The sequence below is a fragment of the Candoia aspera genome, chromosome 17 (assembly GCF_035149785.1).
Source record: "Candoia aspera isolate rCanAsp1 chromosome 17, rCanAsp1.hap2, whole genome shotgun sequence".
In the NCBI taxonomy this organism is placed as follows: domain Eukaryota; kingdom Metazoa; phylum Chordata; class Lepidosauria; order Squamata; family Boidae; genus Candoia; species Candoia aspera.
Genome location: NC_086169.1, coordinates 3366083 through 3379889, shown reverse-complemented (window position 1 = coordinate 3379889; position 13807 = coordinate 3366083). Strand labels below are relative to the sequence as shown.

General features: G+C 49.4%; 1 protein-coding gene across 2 annotated transcripts; it reads right to left on the bottom strand.

Annotated features, from left to right (window-relative positions):
* Positions 1-1782: 1782 nt before the first annotated feature.
* MTX1 (metaxin 1) lies at positions 1783-9062 on the bottom strand. Of its 2 annotated transcripts, none has more exons than XM_063316832.1 (8): positions 8951-9062; positions 8095-8164; positions 7829-7908; positions 6955-7047; positions 5905-6090; positions 4528-4604; positions 3279-3433; positions 1783-2163 (listed from the first exon to the last, which is right to left on the bottom strand). In XM_063316832.1, exons 1-8 carry the CDS (start codon positions 9029-9031, stop codon positions 1931-1933), a joined length of 975 nt encoding a protein of 324 aa, XP_063172902.1. In that variant the 5' UTR covers positions 9032-9062; the 3' UTR covers positions 1783-1930. The 2 variants fall into 2 exon arrangements, with proteins under 2 accessions (XP_063172902.1, XP_063172903.1); XM_063316833.1 differs by having other exon boundaries at positions 5905-6087; positions 8951-9056.
* Positions 9063-13807: the final 4745 nt, after the last annotated feature.

Here is a 13807-nt window from a genome sequence, read left to right as displayed (position 1 = left end):
TCGCAAGCTGGAGGGTATCATTTGGGGACCCCCTTGAATAAAGCAGGCTGGACCTATGCCCTGTAGCCCAGACCTAGCAGCATTCTGCGCCATATATAAGACTCACTCTGAAAAACATGAGGATACTTGGATGTCTGCAGAGTCCAATCACTAGCAACGTTCTCTCCAAAACCATGTTTTTCCAAATCCCAGCAGAGCCCTGCTGCACCATTTTGTTCTCTTAGCCTTTATTTTCATAGGGATGTTTTGTGACTGCTAAGTGGAACCTCCATAGTCTGAGGCAGTCTACCTTTGGGTAAGATTTGCAGGGAAGGACCGCTGCCGGAAGTCTGCCTCAAGGAACACTTGATCTGCACCGTTTTTCCCCCCTCCAACAGAGCCTTAAAATAAACCAGGTCAAGGGGTTCCTGAGCATACCTAAACTGCAACCTCTTCTAACAAAGTAGAACCATGCTGCTTCCGCCAGGGGAGGGCAACCCATCCCAAACCGTAGCAATTCAGAATACGAAACGTGCCTTACTCGGGGGTCCCCAGTCACAACTCCATGCCCATTGAGCAGGGATTAAATTTCCCCCTCAATTTAATCCATGGCGGTCAAGAATGCCATTCACAACCTCACAGCGGGGGGGGGGGGGGAGGCTCAAGGGAACAGATGAAAACCTTCCCTGTTTCTCGCTCCCCCTGCCTCGTCCCATAGCAAACCACAGACCACCCTGCGTGCCTGTAACTGAACGGGGATTCAGAAACCCCAAGATCTAAAATATATACATATATACAGTATAAGTAGGTATGTATGTATGTATGAATGAATGAATGAATGAATGAATGAATGAACGAGTGATGTCTGGAAACTGGCAAGGCCTGTGAGACAGACGGGAAGAAGGTGGTGGGGGAGCGAAGGCCCAAATAAATGGGTCAGCCACAGCATCTCCATTGCTGTTCAGGAATTTGGCAAGGAGGGAACGGATGACGCTGCCTTCCCTTGTCGAGGGAAGCGAGCTCTGGCCCAGGCAGTAATCCAGCTTCCATTCTAGGCCAACTTGGGATAAATAAAATTGATGCCAGCCTGGCCCACCGGAGTGGAGGGGCTTGGAAGGAGGGAGAAACGGGAGGCCACAGAGGCCGGTCTGGCCAGCCGCCATCCTGTTTTTTCCAGCGTACGCAGCATGCTTTGAGGGGCTAGACAAGGTGAGAATAACGGGATGGATTTGCCCTGCGGAACTCACCCCCACAAGACGTAAGGAGCCTCCTGAAAAGGTCCCTAGGCATTACGCCTCACAGTACCGGGCTACCGACTAATTGAATGCTTCTACAGTTCCTTTTCCCTCTACCTGGATAGATGGTGCTGTCTGGGCTAAAACCTGGAGCACCTCTTGAGACGATCATGACAGGAACCTCCAGCAGCAGAGGAAGTCTATCCCTGCAGGGCTCAAACCACAGGCGGCTAGGGAGAACCCCGCCTGAGCTAGACATAGCCAAACTTTCGACGGACGCAAAAAGGAAAAGAAAAAAAAAAAAGGCATGTCTTGAACTGAGCTCCCCTGCAGGGCACTTTGAAGAAATCCAGCCTTGCGCCAAGGATCTTTACAGATAAACTGCCCCTGCGCTTGGAGGTTTCACTTAGCCGCTGAACTTTCAGAGATCCGTTCCTTTTCCTGAAACAGGTTAACTGCCTTTTTCTAAGCCGGGGTCCCGCCACCATTACCAAGCCCCCCCACAAAAAACAGCTCCCCTTTCATCCAAATAGAGCTGAGCAGCAAAGCACAGACCAGTGGCTCAAACTGCAGCAAACTCAAGATTTATTGGCCACGGCTGGGCCCTCTCCCCCTGGAATGGATAAAAAGGAAGTTTGCAAAGAGGCAGGGGTGCAGGGCCCAGCGTGGCTGCACAAAAAATAAAGTCCGTGGGGCTGAGCACGGCCCTTCGTCCCTCACTCCTCTTCCTCCTCCTCCTCCTCGGCATCCTGAAGGGTGATTGCGTGCCGGCCGGTGTGGCGTGGGGCCTGCTTCTGGATGGAGACGATCCCGCTGAGTAAGGCGTAGCCCACCATGGCCACCAGAGCCACCAGCACGGAGAGGAACTGGTTCCGACGCTTGTGGGTTTCCTCCTCGGTGTCACTTCCGTCCCCAGCTGCCACCTTGGGGATGTTGGGCGGGGGGTCCCCTGCAGAAGAGGCAAATGCCCGTCAAAAAACAGCTCGGATCCGGAGGCAAACATTGCATTAAAAAACAAAAAAGACAGGGAAGGATGGATGATCGACCCCACTGGCCCAGCTTCCCAGTCTAATCCACACAGCGCTAGACAGAGATACACTGCCTTGGATGGCGGGGCTTCCCTTCCAGGATCCCCACAGCAAATTCCTCTTCAATCTTTGCCTTTGTATTGCAAAAAGGTATCCCTAACAGAAGAGAAGCTTGGGGAAAGAGGCTCCTCAAAATTCGTATCCCCTCCCAGCCTGGATTAAACTAGGTAGTCCTCGCTTAGCGACCATTCCCAGTTACGACGGTGATGAAAAAGTAACTTCGCGACTGGTCCTCGCATGGATGACCTTCGCAGGCTTGTAAAGCAAAGTTGAAGTGAAATCGTCAGCGCCGCTGCGGACTCACTGAGCGACTGCTTCCTTTTATGACCAAGTTGCTGCCCCCCATTGTGGTCACTAAATGAGGACTACCTGTACAGGCAAAAATGGCTACGTTTGCACGTTCAAATGGTATGCTAAGTGTTAACCTCAGGAGTTTTGTTAGGGGCTTGGCACACTGCAGGAACCAGTTCTCTGGGTTAGTTTTTGACTCAGTGAATAGCGGGAAGCCAGCAAATCGATTACCCCAATCCTCAAGTTAACCATCTTGGGCAAACGCAGGCAGAGCACACTCTAACCACTGAACCATCCCTCCTTCCTTAAAAAAACAAACTAAAATCCCGTCCTCGCAAGGGATTAATTTTCAGAACGCGGCCTTGCAGTTCAGGAAACAACGCGATTCCGCAGGACTCCCCCCCAGGCAGAATTGCGGCTGGCTGCGAGCCGATCGATGCCACAAAGCCCAGGGTCCCAAAGGGGCCCTGAAATTTTTGGAATCTCGACGTCCCGGCAGCGGGATTTGACTCTCATCGTCAGCTAGGCTTCTCCCAGGCAGGGAGGCAGCGCAACAAAGCTTATCCCTCGGCTGTTACTTCTTCTGAGCTTGCGAACGGGAGACGGGCAAAAGGGGGACGGTCACCTCGTGCCCGTGGCCGAGAGCCGCGAAAGGGGATCTTTGTCAAAGCAACAGGAAACTCACCTCCGTCCCACGGAAAATACAGGCTCAAAATAGCCGTGCAGAAATTGCACAGGTTTGGGAGAGATTTCAGATGTTGCTGGAATTTCCCGTTGGGAAGCTTGGCGTTGAGCAGCCCGGCTAAAAGGCTGAACACGGACACATCCAAGGAGGCAGGCCTGAAAATAGGGAGATGGAGTGGACACTGTCAAGGGACGGATTCTCTCGCCGGAGCGTCACAGACGGGGTGCAAACATCCTTGCTCCCCCAACACGTGAACCCACTTTACAACTCCACTTGACTTTGGCCTCTGGTGCAACACTACAGCCACCTGCTTTTGTTTGTTTGTTTGTTTATTATCCCGCCTTTATTATTTTTATAAATAACGCAAGGCGGGGAACATACCTATCACCATGTCCCCGTGATCACCGGTTCACATTTATGACCATCGCAGTGTCCCATGGTCATGTGATTGCCATTTTTGACCTTCCTGGCTGGCTTCTTGCAAGCAAAATCAATGGGGAACTGTGTTATTCACTTAATGACCATGTAGCTTGCTTAACGCCCACAGTGATTTGCTTAATGACCACTGCAAAAAAGGTTATAAAATCAGGTCGGATTCACTTAATGACCGCATCGCTTAGCAACCAAAATTCTGGTCCCAATTGTGGTCATTAAGTGAGGACTACTTGTAAGTAAGCCTATTGTGGGAATGCAGCCAAAGTGGAATGAATATGCATGCCTCTTCTGGTCAGTCTGACGCATCCCTCAAATTGCAAATCCTTACCGTGAGAAATGGCATAAAAATATTTTAAATAAGTCCCCAATCCTGGTTTAAAAAACAGAACAGTGGAGTTCACACAAGATACCATGATTTAAAAAAAAAAAAAATGAGCTAGCCTGATCTGCAAAATAGTATCCCAGGAACTACGCAGTTCTACTTATTTGAAGCATTTTGCAACGCAGGATTTTTGCAACGCAGAAAGATCTCAGATAGTTAAAAGACAAGCCAGACGTTTTGAAACGAAAGGGGGAAACACGCAACATTTGAAAGCGGCCCGAGGAAACTAGACATCGGCCGCAAATCGAACGCCGGCGAGAAACGGTGCCGCAAATCTCAGAACACAGGAGAGGGAGTGCCTCTGAGCGGGTGCAAAGTGATTATCTATCCTCTAGAAAGAACGTAGCTTCTGCGGGGTTAAAAAAGCGAGAGAAGCCAGTTTTGGGGAAAAACAGGCAGGCAGATGCCGGCCTCACCCCGGAACCTACTTACGAGTCTCCAAAGAAGAATTTTTTCCTGCCGAGGCGTTGGGAAAGGAGCGTCAGACATTCGCAGCCGTCCTGATAAAGCTGTGGGCATCAAGAGAAGAGTCACCAGATCACCTCTGAGCGAGAGCCTCCGAAGCACAGCTCCTTCTCCTCAAGGCATTAGCAATCCCCAGCCAGTTCCGCCCCTTTGGCCTACAAGTCCCATCATCCCCCGCCAGGCTTAGTGGCAGGCCTCCATTCCCAGGCCACCTGGGGGTCTGAGAAGTTGGGGGGGGGGCAATGCTGTCAATGCTCTAAGCCAACTCCCTCCCAAATCTAACCTTTTATTTTGTTTTTTTTTTTAATTCATTTTATTTTACAAGTTTTTACCCAAAAATGGGCACAAAGATTGGGAAGGGGGGCGGGAACAAGCAAAATGCAAAGAAAGGCCAGCTAACAAGCAACAACCAACTAACAACAAAAAGGAAAAAATAATAATTAGCGCACCAAGCATAACACGTAGATGCCCAAGTATTAAACATTCTACCAACATTTTTCCTTTGAAGAGCATCGATTATATTTGAGTGTTGTAAAATACTGCCACGTCTGGGCCAAAGGGAAATGCATGTCATTTTTTGGCCCATCCTCAAAAAAAAAAGGGCCTTTGAAAAATGGATCGGTTACCGATCTCCTGAAACGTGCCCCACTTTTTCAAGAAAATTTATTGAGTAGGATTGCTGGAAAGCAAAGTGCCCGCCCCAAGATCATCATTTTTTTCCAGAAATCCTCTGCAACTTCCACAGGCATCCTTAGAAAATAAAGAGTGGCCCCTGCTCAGGGGGTAATTGAGATTTCTGGCTCCCGATGATTTCCCCTTTTGAGCTGCAATTGCCAAGATCAGCTACCGGGGGCAGAAGTGCAGATGCTCCTTCACCACCACACTACAGGGAGTCCTCACTTAACAACCATTCATTTAGCGATAATTCGGACTTACGACGGTGCTGGAAAAACGACTTACGACTGGTCCTCACACTTATGACCGCTGCAGTATCTGCATGGTCACATGATCACAATTTGGGCGCTGGGCAACCAGTTCACATTTATGACCGCCACAGCATCCTGTGGTCATGTGATTGCCATTTTCTACCTTCTGGCTGGCTTCCGGCAAGCAAAATCAATGGGGAACCACGTGATTTGCTTAACGACCACATGATTCCCCTAACACCCACGGTGATTTGCTTAACGACCACTGCAAAAAGGTTGAGTCGCTTAATGACTGCTTCACTTAGCAGCCAAAATTCTGGTCCCAATTGTGGTCGTTAAGCGAGGACTACCAGTACACTGCCAGGAGATACCACCTTTAAGCTCCCTCTCCAGGCCATCCCTCTGCATCCTTCCTCACCTGTTTTTCCAGCTCCTCTTCGTTGTCATGCCAGTCTTCCCCGCAGAGGGTCTGCAGACGCTCCAGCTGACGTTTCTGCATTCGACCTGGCAGGAAGAAGTTGAGGGGGAACGGAATGGCTTCCGCGTACCATTTCCGTGTGTGCTCCACGTAGTTCTTCGCATCAACCCAGAAAGTATGGATCTGCTGGAGGGAGATTCCCAACGGTTACACCTCCCTCAACCCTGGGCATAGCCTCCTTGGTTGGAAAGCCAAGGAGCTAAGTTTCTAGTCCTCATGATCGAAAGGAGAGACCCCAAAGGTTTGGGGGGTCACGGCTCTTCCAAAATCAAAGAGGGAAGATGCTGGGACCCAAATGATTGAGGAGGTAAAAGGGAAGAAATTTGCCAAATTTTGTAATGGTATGTGGGAAAGGCCTTGGGAGACGGGGCAAAGAGACGCTGCCTAGGGAATGGTCAGATAAGAGAGGGCTTAGCCCGCAGCTGCATAAAGGGCGGAGAAAGAGGCTCAGAAGGGACCCTCCCTGGTTTCTCAGGCTGTGAAGGAGACGGGGAGATTTGTACTTTCAGACTTGCAAGATCCTGTTAAAATAGCCTTACAATAAAGTAGAATTAGCTCATCTGGTCGCGTTTCCTGTCTGGTTTGGCCCACAAGGCTGACAAAGTTGCAGCCTTCGGTTGGCAAAGTTTACAATCTCAGCTTAAGTGCAAAACGGCCCACCGATGGCTGCTTAACTCACCCCAAGCAAGCCAAGCTATTTGGACACCCCAAAAAACAATAAGTAAATAAGAAACACATCACCACCTGCCTAGTCATCAAAACCATAAATCACAAGTTCTTTTTTTTTTCACTTTTACACACAAAGTCCATAAGGAGCACCCAGTGCTCCACATCCCACATGGAAGAGAGATCTCTCCGGGGGCTTTATTTTAAAAGGGGCATAATACTGCAGGTGCAATCCCAGATCCAACCCATCACTGGCCCTGGGCTCTTGAACCCACACGGTTGCCCCATCCTTGACCCACACCCCTTCTCTGGCTCCCAACTCACCAGCACCGGCAGGAGCTTCCTGTGCACCAGAGAGACGAAGGCCAGCGTGTCGGCTCCCTGCAACGCCGAGAGGTCGTAGTCTGCGTTGAATTTCTAAAGCGGGGGGGGGGGGCAGAAATCTGAAACCCAGTCGTGCTGATTGGACAAGGCCAGTTTGGGGTAAGGGAGTTGGGGGGGGGAGAACTAAAAAACAGAACTCATCTTTGATGGTATGTGGGAAAGGCCTTGGGAGACGGGGTGAAGGGACTCTGCCAAGGGAACGATCAAATAAGAGAGGGCTTAGCCCGCAGCTGCATAATGGGAGGGGAAAGAGGCTCAGAAGGGACCCTCCCTGGTTTCTCGGGCTGTAAAGGAGACAGGGGAGAATTGGACTTTCAGACTTGCAAGATTCTGTTAATGTGGCCTTAAAATAAATTCAAATTAGCTCATCTGGTCATGTTTCCTGTCTGGTCTACCTGGGAAGGCTGACGTAATGGTATGTGGGAAAGGCCTTGGGAGACGGGGCAAAGAGACGCTGCCAAGGGAACGGTCAGATAAGAGAGGGCTTAGCCCACAGCTGCATAATGGGTGAAAAAAGAGGCTCAGAAGGGACCCTCCCTGGTTTCTCGGGCTGTAAAGGAGACGGGGGGAGATTTGTACTTTCAGACTTGCAAGATTGATGTCAGTGTAGCCTTACCGTAAAGTAGAATTAGCTCATCTGGTCGTGTTTCCCGTCTCCCATTATGCAGCTGAGGGCTAAGCCGCCTCTTATCTGACCGTTCCCTTGGCAGCGTCTCTTTGCCCCGTCTCCCAAGGTCTTTCCCACATGCCATTACACCATCACAGCCCCAGGGTGCTTCGACCATCCAATTCCAGACTAGATGATCGCTCATACCTGCTTCCTAAGGTGGGTGATGATTTGCTGCGTGTCGGAAATAACCCCCTCGTTGTTCGTCTTTAGTGCTGGGAGGGATCCTGAGAAAAAGAAAAAGGGGGGGGGACCATGAGAAAAGCACTTGGAGGGATAATGAGCCCCATCAAGGCACCCAGGCCCAATTCTCCCGTCCCTCTTGAGGACTAGAATCTTGATTCGCCCCGCTTTTCAAGCAATTAAAACAGTGAGGTTTCCTAACAAGAGGGCTTTCCCCCCAAAAAAGTTACCTGTGGGGCTTCTCCATGGGTTGGTGATTTTGTGAACTTTGAGGGGTGCCCCTGTGAAACGGGCGTAAGTCTGGAAGGGCGGAAAAAGAGGCCAATTAACAAAGGCCTTTGGCAAGCCCAGCTGTTGATATCCTTGATGTCATCTAGCTTTCCCAACAGATCTGCACCCAACAAGGAAAAGCCTTTCCTTTTTCTTCCTGCGTTTCTCTGCACAACAGCCTTGTAAGGTAGGCCAGTTTGATGGGTGCTGTAGGCTGCTCAGAGCCGCCTTGGCTTAGAAGGTACGTAAGCCTTGTAAAAGAATCATAATCCCAACAATAGAAATAATAAATCTGACGGGGAGAAGGCCGTGCGTCCGGAAGAATTCTTTCTTTGCAGCCGGATCTGCAATTCAGGTTTCATTCTGCTCCGACCACGTTTCATTTCTTCATTGATTCAACTTAGAGAGCTGCACATTTCATTTTCTTGCAACGTGATTCTGCTCGGCTTGACTTTCCTCCCCGTTTTCTACCACTCAGCCCGCCAACTGTATTATTATCATTATTATTATTACTATTAATTCTGCTTTGAAACGAAACACGGGATCTGCCCCTGCTTTTGGCCAGCTGGGAAGCAGCGGCTGGGCCCCAAGAACCAGGCGGGCGACCCTCTCCCCAATTTGCGGGCGCGCGTCCCCCCATCTCCCCCGCACGCCCCGGCCGGAGAGGCTGGGGCCGGGGGTCGGGGCGGTGAGTTGCAATGCCAGCGCGGGCGCCCCGTTGGGGAAGAGGAAGGCGAACGGTGGATTGCAAACACCCAAACCCGGCTTTGCAACGCCCGCTTTGGAGAGGCGCCCCCCGGCCCCGCGCGCGCTCACCAACACCGCCAGGCAATCGGGGTCCACCGAGGGCAGCCCCCACCCGCCGGCCCAGCAGTACAACTGCATGGGCGCCGCCATCTTCCAGCCCTGCTAACCCGGAACAGCAAAGCAAAAGGGGGGGGGAAAAGGGGAGTGACTCCGATTCCGCCCGCTGCAGGCTTGGGCGGTCAGGGGCGTGCAAAGGCGGAGCGCAGCGCTGCGCGCCCCAGCACTCTTCCGCCCCCTCTGCCCCGGTTTGCAAAGCGCGGCCCCGGCGCCTTTCCTCCCCCTCTGCGAGCGGTTGCTTGCGATCCTCCAGACGTTCCTAGCGGCCTTTGCTGCAGAGCGGACACGTGTAGGATGGCAGCAAGCGGGCGCCGCGCGCTTTTGCGCGGGAGAGGCTGCAAGGCCACGCGTCTTTTCAGACAGTGGTGCAAAGGTCTTAGTTAGCCAGCTGCATGCTAAAGAACACCTGGGGTCGTGAGAACCCATGCACGCTTTGCAAATGAGGGCTTGGAGGTTAATTCCGGGGTGGGAAGATTGCAAAGCCCTGAATCCTGGGCTATCTTCTGCAACCCCAGCATATTGCCGTTTAAACTTCTAGAGCCGTGTTTCTCAACATGGGCAGCTTTAAGAGGTGTGGACTTCAATTCCCAGAATTGGGTTTCTGTTGCAGTGATAAATGCAGGAAGGAAAGCAACCCGGTTGCTCCCATTTTGCGGGTGGAAAGACTGAGGCTGGAAGACTTCCCTTTGCTAAACTGACTTGGCTTCTCATCCTGGGGAAGGATCTATCTATAGGGTCACTAAGAGTCGGCATCGACTTGATGGCCTTGAATCCCTCGGTGGGAACGCTGGGGAAAATGAAATGTCATGCTGGAATTCTGAATTTTAAGGGACGTTGAAGCTGAGGGAGCGGGTTTCTGAGATTTCAAGTAGATTTTCATAAACTCAAAGCAGGGACAAGCCGGATTCCAGGTCAGGAGAACTGATGGAGAAAAGGGTGGGAATTCTGAAAAAGGAGATACTAAAAGCATAATTGCAAATAATTCCTGGGTTGGGGCGGGATGGCGGGTGGGTGGAAAGGAAGGCCCAGGGCGATGCAGCTGCATGAAAAGTTGGTCGGCTACTCTCAAAAGGCAGGACACAAAATAGTGGGATTCGGTTGTGTCTTGAATATAAAGGGAAAACTTCCTAACGTTATGAGTAGTTTAACCTTCAAATCAAGACCTCTGAAAATAAGAGGTCTTGGGGCTGCCCAGAGTGGGGGAGGCCTGCAAAAGGGGATTGGACTAGATGCCCTCAAGGCCCCCTCTTGAAGCCTGATAAAAGGAAGGGCTCCTTGACGCCCGCCCTCATTCAACGGCAGACCTACCTGCCACCAGAGGTGGCCATCTTCACAGATTTGGGAAAAGGGACTGGCTCCCTGGGATCCTAAATTTTGCTATGCCTGGAATCTCCGACGGAGCTTCCCAAAAGCACTGGCTTGGCCACGCTAATTCCCGGACGGGCAGATCTCCACTGGCCTTTCTGCTCAGCCAGGCCACCGTATTCTCACATGGAACCTTTGTTGAGCATGCTCCAATCTTTCCGAAAGGGGGAAAATTGCAATGTGGGGAAACAAGGAGAGTCTTCAAATCTTCTCCAGGCGAAAGGGGGCTGGGTCTGTGGTTTTTTGCTCCAGGATCATCTTTTCCAAACTAATTTGCCCTAGGCAGGTGGCCAGCAAAATTCCACTGTGGGTTACATCATATTCTATTTCCTTTGCAAGCCATTCCTGCAGCATGACCTCATTTGGAGCAGACCCCAGAATCCTTTGTATCGTGTCCCAGGCAGAATTATAATTTCTAAAATGTTGGAGGGAGGAAGCGGATCAAACTACCTGCTCCTTCACAAATTTGGCCAGCAGAATGCATCCAGTCAACAGTCCCTTTGCAGAGTCGCTTCTGATTTTTCCCAAAGAGTCAAAACATCCTGATCTCCCACGCTTAATCAGGTCAAGGAAAGATCTAGCATTCCTGCTACATGTTAAGCTTGATTTTTTAAAAAAGTTGGTCAAGATGGACCTTCAAATCTTTCCCGGATGCAGAACGCAGAATGAAATTTTATATTTCTTTCTTGGAAAAAAACGGCCTAGGGTATCTTAGAATGACATCTCCCCAGCCTAAGATTCTCCAAGTGCATTGGGCTTCAAACACCCAGAATCCCTCAACCCGCTGGGGGATTCTGGGTGTTGTTGTCAATACATCCAGGAGGCCACAAATCGGGAAGGATACAACTGAGATTTTGAAAATGGATTTCCAAAAGTCGCTGTACATTCTAAAGAGATACAATAATGCAAACTGGCTGCTTTATTATTATGTTTTAAATGCCTGCTTGATACGAGTCAAGGATGTCTAGAGGACTGACAAATTTCAAATTACATTAGAAGAATCTTCAAACAATGAAGCTTTTAACTCTGACGATTTTGTTTGGCCGACTCTCTGGCTTTTGAAATTCCATGCAATGCAACTTCTAAGTGTTTTTTGTAAGGTCCAAAAACTTGTGAATGTTTTTAACGTTCAAACCTGATTGGTCTCTTATATTATGCAATAATCTAAGACAGTGTTTCTTAACCTTGGCAACCTTAAGATGTGTGGACTTCAACTCCCAGAATTCCCCAGCTGACTGGGGAATTCTGGGAGTTGAAGTCCACAGATCTTAAAGTTGCCAAGCTTGAGAAACACTGATCTAAGATTTTTAGAGGTGTCTCTCTGCCTTTGAAGGTTAGCTGATAAAGGGTTGTCTTCACTTAACAACCATTCATTTAGTGATGGTTCGGACTTACAATGCTGGAAAAACAGACTTTACAGTGGGTCCTCACACCTACAACCATTGCAGCATCCCCGTGGTCACGTGATCACAATTTGGGTGCATGGCAATCAGTTTGCATTTATGACTGTCACAGCATCCATGGTCGTGTGTTTGCCATTTTCGATCTTCCCAGCCAGTTTCTGGCAAGCAAAATCAACGGGGGACCGTGTGATTTTGCTTAATGGCCATGTGGTTTGCTTAATGCCAATGGTGATTCATTTAACAACCCCCGCAAAAAAGGTCATAAAATTAGGTCAGATTTGCTTAATGACCGCTTTGCTTAGTGACCAAAATTCCGGTCTCAACTGTGGTCATTAAGCAAAGACTACCTATAGTTGAGCCACCAGATTTAAATCACTGCATTGTCTCTTAGGACATCCGAGGCTGAAACAGATCAGCAAAATGTCAAAATATCCTAGCTAATTTCAGTCTTGAACTTGCCCCTTAGTTCCTACCTCCAATCCAGCATTAAGTAGATCTAGAGTAAATGTCTCCCCAGATCCATTAAGTAAAGATTGTGAAATTTTCCATAAGTTTAATTTTGACAAAATAAGGAAGAATCCTGTGGTTTGACTTATTAATGTATTATTGCATAACTTGAGTGAATCCCGTTTTTCAGACATCTCTCTGTGCATAGTTTTCCCTAAGTCTCTTGTCACAAAAATAAGGAAGAATCCTGTGGTTTAGCGACTCATTAATGCATTATTGCAGAAGCGTGAATGAATCCCAGTCCTATTCTCCAGATGTCTCCCTTGAGCATAATTTTCAAGCGGAACTCACCGCCACAAGATTGGGGAAGGATAAACCATAAAGGGCTTTTCAACCTGCTCCTTACGGGGTGCGTGTGTTGAAGCAGAGATCATCCTTGAAGGATTACAGTGGCAAAGCTTTTGCACGTGGCCAAGGTTGGGTTTAATGGCTGCGAGCTGCCCAGAGCCATGAATTCAAGACAGGCGGGCTGTATCCGTTGAAATAATAAAATAAAACAATAAAATCGAATAAAATCGAATAAAAAATAAGATTACAATAATAAATAAAATAAAAACAATCCAAGTTGCCTTCCCATTCCTGAGATTCCGTGATAAACGAAAGGACTAGATAAGGGCGGCGTGGCAGGTGTGAAGGAAGGGAAAAATGATCTTCCCAGAGCATGAGAAAATATCCATCAAGCATCTGTAAGCATCCTTTGTGTTCTCGGCCGGCCTTTCCTGTGGGCATTTTCTCCTGTCTGTCCTGCTTTGTCCCCAGATTTTTTTTCCCCAAGGCACGGCCACTACAGCCTGATCCAAACTGGGCCAGCGGTCCACTTTCCGAAAAAGTTTGCCGTGGAAAGAAAACAAGGCTGTTGAAGGAAGGCAAAACACATACACACACACTTTCTCACTGTTTAATATAGGGGAAAATCTAGAGAAAGGATCCTTCCCCCATTTGCCCCCTAAAGGTGCCCCATTTATTAAAGATTGGAGAGGGCACCCTCAAGCCACAAATGTTCAGCCTGGCCAGGTCTGTGGTTTGGCACGGCTCAACAGCTTGAATGAGGTGCAAAGCCGTGCTGTTGTTATGGTGGCATAGAAACAAAGCGTAAACAGATTCTGGCCAGTTGCAAATCCAGATGAGGGTTTGGCAGCTCTGGGGCCTTCCCGGCAAATTCCATTGAGGAAGGGGGGCGGCGCCCACCGGGCCTGCCCTTTTATCGTGAATCAGCAGCTGGCAAGATGCTGTGTCCATTTGCAAACAAGCAAAACTCCAAATCTTTCTGGTCTGGAATCGCTTGCAATGTTTTTTTGCATTGACAGTACTGAGCAGGTTTTTGGGACTACAGATCCCAAGTGGCTGGGCCATCAGCGCAGGAAAGCAGAACTGAGGAACTGGGGAATGGGGGTTCAAATCTGGAGACATCTGGGTTCAAAACTTACCCAGAACCTACTTCCTGAAGTAGAATATTTTATTTTCTGGGGTTGGGGAACACATTGATCCATCAACCATGCCAGCAGGCTGGCTTTGTCCATGTTAAAACCACCCA